The 8,402-nt window shown below is 40.2% G+C and overlaps 1 protein-coding gene across 1 annotated transcript in view; it reads left to right on the forward strand.

Annotated features, from left to right (window-relative positions):
* The first annotated feature begins 5,198 nt into the window (after positions 1-5,198).
* Positions 5,199-8,402, forward strand: part of iqgap1 (IQ motif containing GTPase activating protein 1) — a 42,433-nt gene continuing 39,229 nt past the window's right edge. The window contains exons 1-2 of the mRNA XM_005937933.3: positions 5,199-5,478; positions 6,548-6,650. Of these exons, the coding sequence (XP_005937995.1) occupies positions 5,433-5,478; positions 6,548-6,650 (149 nt within the window). The 5' untranslated portion in view covers positions 5,199-5,432. The remainder of the gene's footprint in view (positions 5,479-6,547; positions 6,651-8,402) is intronic.

The following is an 8,402-nucleotide window of genomic DNA, read 5'->3' on the forward strand; positions in this document are numbered from 1 at the left end:
AATACTATTGAGCGTTTATTTTACATTACACTGACAAAACAAAGGCTGGCTCTCTGTACTGATGATACAGGTCGGTGAGAATTACAACCCCACAAATAGCTGCAAGTCATCCTGCTGCAGATGTGACAGCCTGTTAACTGTGAATACTGTAAATGAAGCCATTACTCAGGCTGTTGGCCCCACAGGAAAGATGTGCCCCTGCAGAGTGTAGAACAACACTGATCAGACCCAAACCTTCAGCCCATTGATTTACATTTCTGCTGAGTGTGTGTGTGAGTAGACAAACAGCTCATCCAGTGTCATGGGGGCCTTATTGGAGCTCTGCGTCTTTTAGTAAATAGAGCTGTGTAGGTTACAACCTTAGGGCACGGTGATGCCTTACAGCAACAAGGACCTGGGTTTGAATCCACCATCTGACCCAGCACCACCCGGGACTGGCTCCAGCCGCTTTCCTACACCCTGAATGTGATAAGTGGAAAAGAAGGGATCAATTGGAGGAATATTATTTTTTGAGTGCACCATTATTACTAGTTTATTCATGTCCCACTCCCGTTTTTTTTTGGGGGGGAGGCATAATAAAAGCTTGTTGGAACGTTTGACTGCCTTTTAAAAAAGTTGCTTCAACTCTAAACAAACAAGCTTTTTTATCCATGCTTTGATTTTTCCAGGCCCCCTTTTCCAAAGAAACTTGTTATTGCTGTCCTGGCTGATTTTGGAGAACGAAGACAAAATTGACAGTGATTTCCACGTGTGTTTAAATAAGTATCAGGAATATTTAAGTGTTTCTACAAGGAGGATGACACAAAAGCTATATTTTTGAAGTGTATTTGGCCACAGTCTTAACAAAAATTGTATCATAATGGTTGTTTTCAAGAGACATTTTGACACGTCACAGCAGGACCTGATAACACTGACAGTGGGTATAATAGTGATATTAATCAGGTGTGGGGAAGCTGTATTTATGAAATTCTCTTTTTTTTTTATTAACATTTTAGAATCACTATACAATACCATCAACTTCAGCTATCTTTCAGTACATATATATTTTTCTTTTTTTCTATATTTAAACAACTAAAATATCCATACAATAAGAAGAAAAGAAAAAGAAGAAAAGAAAAAGAAGCAAAACAGGAAACAACAAACAACATAAATAAAAAATACATAAGGAAAAAGAAAAAGGAAAGAAAAATAAATAAATAAATATAGGGAGTGTGTTTTTGTTTCCATTAATGTAACTAATATTTCCTCTAGTCTTCTAGTAGTTAACAAAGTCAAAATCTAATGCAAAAGCAAAAACTGGCCTGCGTTTTCTAATGTAGTCCATCCATTTCTTCCATCGTGATACAAACAGGTCCCTCTTGTAGTTCACATCTGCTGTCATTTTCTCCATTCTGTAAATGTCCATTGTGATGTTCATCCACATGTTCATAGTTGGGCTCTCTGAAGAAAGCCATTTTTTTGTGATGGCTTTTTTGCCTGCTGCCAGTAAAATATTAAACAAGTATTTATCGTTCTTTGTCCATCCTTCTGGCATAAGTCCAAAAAATAGAGTTTTACTTTCCAAAGGTAAATATCTTCCAAATGTCTCTTGTATTGCTGCATGTATTCCCTTCCAATAAGTTTTAATAACATGACAGTCCCAGAAAATATGATAGTGATTTGCATTTGTATTTCCACAATTTCTCCAGCAAGCGGGAGGGTTACCTTCATAGTGAGATTTTTGGTGAGGTGTAATAAAATATCTTATCAGGCATTTCCACCCAAATTCCCTCCAGCTCTGTGAGCTGCTACATTTCCATTGATATGCCCATATTGCTTGTCCATTCTTCCTCCTTTATCTCTATTCCTCCCTCCATTTCCCATTTTGTTTTGATATACAAGGTTGAGTGTAATTTCATATTTGTTAATCCTTTATAGAGGTCACCTATAATACCTCTATTTTTATTTGAACTATATGCCCTTTTAAACGTCAGCGTGTTTACTCAATTCAGCCTTAGCTTTTATCGTTTTATTGACAAAATGCCTCATCTGTAGACATCTATAAAAATCCTGTGTTTCTAATGAATATTTATCTTTCATTTTATCAAAACTAATTAGTCTGCCCTTCCTCCATTACCATACATAAAGCTGTTAATCCTTTATATGTCCAATCTTTGAATCTGGTGTCCAATTTATTTGGAGCAAAATGTGTGTCATATGCACACCACTTAAGAACTGCTATATCCTCTTCTAGTTTATATTCTTTTATTACTGTTTCCCAAATTTTAAAAGTCAACTTGATCCATGGATTTTCAATAGTTTTTATTAAATTTTGCAAGCTTCTGTCTGCTATAATAGCTTTATGGGGATGGAAGTCAGACTCTCCTCAATACTTTCCATTGAGCGTCGTATGAAGGATTACATCAGCATATCATAGGCCTTAATTGTGCTGCCCAATAATATTCCCTAAGAGAAGGTAAGCCCCACCCCCCTTTTCCTTTGTTAAGTTGTAGGGTTTTAAATCTAATTCGGGGCCTAAAGGCATGAAAGAAAAACATCTCAGGATATATTGGAGGAAATTAGGAAAACAAGAAATGAAATAAATGATTTGACCACATATGAAATTTAAAAAAAATTAATGTTTCTTAAACAAAGGTATTATGAGGGAGGATCAAAAGCAATGAATGTATTAGCCTGGAAACTAAAAAAGAAAATAGCAGATAATACAGTTCACAAAATTAAACATCCAGTGACAAAACTAATAAAAAATAAACCAATAGAAGTTCAGAGTGCATTTGAAACATTTTATAAGACTCTTTATGCTAATAACACAGAGAGTAGTATAGTTGAAATTAACAGTTTTTTAGATTCTCTTGATTTACCAGTACTGAATGAAGAACAGAATAAAACTTTGATTGAAGATATAACAGAAAAGGAACTAAGAATAGCAATAAGTAAAGTTAAAATAAATAAATCTCCAGGATCAGATGTATATACGTCAGAATGGTACAAGGAGCTAAAAGAAGAATTAATACCAGTGGTCGACTATCTGGATATAGGGTTAATATGAGTAAAACACAATTGCTTAAGTACAATTATATTCCATCAGAAGAAATTAAAAATAAGTATCAATTAGCATGGCAAACAGAGTACTTTAAATATCTAGGAGTCATAATACCGAAGGATCTTACAGAACTATTAGAACGAAATTATTTACCAATACAAAAAAAAAAATTAAGGAAGATATAGCGAGATGGAATCTAATTCCATATTTAAGTTTATATTCGAGAATAGACTCAATTAAGATTAACATTCTTCCTAAATTATTATATTTATTCCAAACATTACCAATAGAAATTAACCAGAAACAGTTTAATGAATGGGATAAAATTTTGTCAAGATACATATGGCAAGGAAAATTTATGAAATTCTTAATTCAGCATGAATATAAATATCTGTTGTTTGTTATCATTATTATCGTCCACATAACAGAATCTATTCCTAACGGCGTCGACGACATGCTTCAGTGTATCACAATAATACGTTTTAAATACAATTTTATGAAATATTTTAGAAAAAAAATGTAAATGGTTTAACGATAAAGCTTTCATCCTTCTAAAGAAGACTGTGTGTTTGCATCGATTCCTACAAGCTGAGTCCAACTTGTGTCTGCTTTTCACCATCGTTTGATTGGAACTGTAACTCAACAAAAGCTCTGAGCTCCAGCGAGTCGTGTGTGTGTGCACCATGGGCCTCGTTTTTCAGTGAATGTATCGGCCACCGAAACTCAGAAGTCTGCTGCTGACAGCGGCCTCTCAGGGGACGCTTACTGCACTGCTGGAAAACCCCTTTAAATTTAGTAACAGAGAAAAATGAGTCAGCAGCTGACCTTGTAGTTATGCACAAAAAAGGAATTATAAGAAGGCTTGTTGTTCTGTGGTTTATTAATAAGAGTTATCGCTCTGCTCTCCACTAACGTAACGCTTCTTTCATGTCTGCTCACAATGACATTTAACTAAAATTGCTCACATAAGAAGATCTTTACTTTAAGTGCCAGCTTGCGACTGATAAGTGGACTCGAATTTCCATAGAAACAGTATAACTGCAAGGTTTTTTTTGTTTTTTTTTTTAAATCTGATAACTGTTTTAGCCAATTAGCCTGTGAGACTTTATACAAACATGTATTTTATCTTATTATATAGATAGGTAGATATGGTGGTTAGCACTGTTGCCTCACAGTAAGAAGATCCTGGTTTGAACCGTCCAGAGTCTTTTTACGTCTTTGCACATTTTAAAATCCAAACTTATTAAAACGTGACTATTATGGATCAAGCTATCCAGAAGTATTTCAGTCATTAAAATCATCTCCCCTGCAACATTAAAGTAACACACATATATAAATATATTTTAGAGTGCCTCACAATTACCACATGTTTGCACTCAAACCAAGGGTCCAAATACTTTGTGAAACAATGTGAATTCAAAGGAATGTTTAAACTCTTGTGCAGTGCCACAGACGCACTCCTGCAGCCTGATAATAAAGTATTTATAACGTTATACATACATAAACAGAACAAATACATTTGTCACAAACCTAATATTTCACTGTGGTTTTTCCATTTTGGTGAAAGACAGAAAAAGATTCTAGTGGTTGTGCACATTCGCCAACCATTTTTATCATTGTCATTCTGATTGTATTTGGTATGTTATTCTAGTTTATCTTATTTTATTCTATTGGGGGGTTTTCTTAATTTTTGCTGCTCTTAACTTTGCACTGTCCACTTTCTGCTGTGAACAAACAAATTTCCCACGTGTGGCACTAATAAAGGTTTATCTTATCTTATTGTGTCTATTACTCCAGCTTTCTACTGTAAATACATCGTTATCCCAGTAACTGAAAGTCACAGCATCCTTTTCCCCCCCCAGTGTTTGTTGCAGATGAACACTTGGGTCAAATCCGCATTAACACATGCTGACTTATATGTACTGCCCATGATTACAGGTTGGACGGGATGGTTCTTGGAAAATGCAACACTTTGTCATGTCATTGGATTTCCCCGGTCCCAGAGGGTCCCCTGGGGTCCCCGGACCTCCGCTTGGGAACCTCCCTGCACTATCCCGCCTTCGAGTGGACGGCAGGGGGCGCTGCGCCTGCAGCTTGGCCGGCCCCAGGCTGCTAAACCGTGTTTCCTGAAACGCATACTTCAGGATTATGAAGAACACACCCAGTGACATCAGTGAGGTTTGAAGAAGAAGAAGAAAAAAAAGCTCTCAACTCAAACTGTGCAGAGGAGGAACAAGAGGGCCGAAAGGTCCTGTGCGCTTTTCTTTCGGCTCTTTCTCGGCGTGTTGCTCTTTTCAAAGTTCTGTTGAGTTTGGGACTGAAGTTGCGCTTCAACTTTTCTTCGTGACTGCAGTGGAGCGCAGAGAGTCGCGTTTCTCGACAGAGGAGGATGTCAACTTCAGAGGAGGGAGACGGGCCCCGGCCCAGATATGGCTGTAAGTTATGCGCTTTCCCCCCGTGCTCACCTTGAGATGCCAGGCAGGAAGGCTTCCTTTAACCGCACACAGCCCCGGACCACAGCGGACACTGCGCTCACGCAAGACTCCTCCAAAAGTCCCGAAACAGACTTTGTATGTTAGTAGAAAGCGCTCACGGCGAGCTTGGCTCTTTATTTCTGACGGCATGATAGAGCCTAATCATGACTTCCGCGTTTTAATAGCAAGGCATCGTAGAGCGGGGAAGCAGTTTCCCCGACTTTTTCCTTCTTAAATGCCGCTTTACGTCCAATTTAGTTCGTACGTGGACGTGGGATGGGGACTGGACCTGGTGGAAACAGGACAGACGGCGATAGTCCAAAGTTTTGCGTCCTCGCACACATGAAGCGAACAGCTACCAACTTAACAACCACCGCCCATAAACTCAGACCTTTTGAGGCAACGTGTGGTGATTGCACTGTGACACTTTATCCACGCAGTGTGGAAAATGTGAAGTGGTTTGCTTAGCCGATGCTGTGTCATTTATGAGTGGATACCAAACCTGGTTCCAAACAGGAGGCCGTTTCTGAAGTCTTAGCGCCCCGTATGTTCCGTTTCTGCTGAAAGCTGTTTTACCTGCTGAGGTGGTCCCTCCCCTCCTCTCGTCCCCATCCCCCTCCCATCATTATGTGGGAAAAACCCCACGGCTGTAGGGACTCATGCTCTGTGCAGGCCTCTGTGTAATCTCACGGGGAATCGCCCTGTGACTTCCTCTGCATTGTGTGGGTTACTGTTTGCCATCTCCACACACATGCATTCCCTAAAGTTACACGCACCTGTGTTCATGTGTGAAGCACAGATGACTTACAAACACGCTGGCTTTATGGAGAAAGTTAGAGGCCATGCGGCTGGTTGGAAAGATTTCCATAGTTATGCAAGCAAAACAAAAACTGACGAGGTGAACATTGTGTAAACGCTGTTTGTGAATAGCCACACTGTGAGGCTCTTTGTGCAGCAACACAGCCATAGTTTCTTATTTTCCATGTATTCCTGCTGTTTCAAAAGCATTCCTTGTGTTTCCTGCCTCCAGCTGTACTGGATGGCGTGGAGCGGCTCACAGCCGAGGAGATGGATGAGCGGCGCCAGCAGAACATGGCCTATGAGTACCTGTGCCACCTGGAGGAAGCCAAAAGGTAAGAAAGTCACTTCATCTGCAAGTCAGCTGAGCCTGCAGAGGCAGCAGGGTTCATGAGTAAGAGCTGTGAGTCAGCTCGCAATGAGCCCCTGCACCTAGTGTCAGATTATATACACAGAGAATTATGTAGAAAACTACCAGTTTCCAAAAAGCTACAGAAAACAGACCAGAGACGACTCATAAGAAGGTCAAAGTGATCGGCCTTGTTGCCTTTTTTTTCTTTTTAAAGAATGTATGTCCAGTCTGAACTTGTTGCCAGTAAAGCTGGGCTGAAGCAACAAAAACACCCGGGACAGCATCCCAGCATCCCAGACTGGATTCAAAATCAGCGTCCAGAGTCTTTCAGGGCAGGGAGCTCGTCACCTCTCTGGGAAATGCTGTGATAGTGAAGGTCAAATGATCTGTGACACATGACATCACGGCTGTAAGCATTGCTGCACGGCTGTGATGTTCAGGCCTTCAGACAATTCTACATGTAAAAAAAGAAAAGGTGTTAATCATTTGTTGGGCTGAAGACCACTTGTGAAAACCACTTTCGCTGAACACAGTTCATCACTGTGTTCAACGAGCTCAAAGCATGAAAACCATCCAGAAACAGTCTGTGGGTCCCATCCCCATTTAAATGGACTGAGGCAGAATATCAGACTGTCCTGTAATCTAACAACAAATATCAGAGAGGCTCAAACACTTTGTGTCAGTCACAGACGGAGGGGGACGGCCCGGGTTGTTATAGTTTAAATGCCAGCGTCCACGATAGTATCAGGGTACATTAGTGCATGTGGCACGGGTGAAGTGCTTATCTGTGAAGCCACTGATGACACATTAGGATACATGCGAGGGTTATGTGTGTCTTTTAGGAAAGGCCATGATTGTTTCAGTGACACTGTGCCAACCCACAGTCTGTACATATTAAAGCAAGCCCGGCTCTGAAGTGAAAGAGTCTGGGTCGCCCACTGAAAACATTCAGCTCAATTTAAAACGAAGAATATTAGAACCAAACTGAGTTCAGTCGCTCTCGGTCCCCAAAACCCAGAGAATGTGGTTAAATGTTGCAGCACAGTGAGAAAAATCCCGCCTGTCCTCCAAATGACTGAAAAGTGTTTCTGGCTTTAAAGAAAGGGAGAAAATGTCTTATCTGCGGCAGAACTCGGTCATGGCTTGTACGGCGGTGTCATCGTTTTCATTTCTGGCTAATCTGCCATCTGTTAACGCTTTATCGCTCACGACAGGCAGGCTGCACTTATTTAGTAATTTTGGCTCAAAATGTTTGAGGAGTTATGGTAATGTGAAGCATGCACGGGAAAATCTGAATAGCCAGAGCAAGTCACTGATTTGGTTCCTATTTCAACTGTATGTCTGCCCTCATGTAACCTGTGAGTATGAGATGTAACATTTGCTAGAAAGAAAGCAGGAGTCTATTTATTGACTGAAGCGTATCACAGCTTGACTGTTGCGTGCAGCGGAGACGTGTCATCGTTTAATCTCAACCTGTGCTGAAGTTACAGTTTGGAGAGAACAAGCAGCTTGGAAGTGACGTCTCTGAATGGCGGTGGTTTTGGTGCTGACTGCGTAACAGCGCGTCGCAATCCAATGTGATCCTTTCAGTGACTCTTTGATCTGACGGGTAAAACATTTAGCTTTGGAGAACACTTGCTTTTTCTTAGGTGGATGTCATAAGATAAGATAAGATAACCTTTATTAGTCCCACACGTGGGAAATTTGTTTTGTCACAGCAGGAAGTGGACAGTGC

The sequence above is a fragment of the Haplochromis burtoni genome, unplaced genomic scaffold (genome assembly GCF_018398535.1).
Source record: "Haplochromis burtoni strain Fernald_Lab_line unplaced genomic scaffold, NCSU_Asbu1 Contig_231, whole genome shotgun sequence".
Lineage (NCBI taxonomy): Eukaryota > Metazoa > Chordata > Actinopteri > Cichliformes > Cichlidae > Haplochromis > Haplochromis burtoni.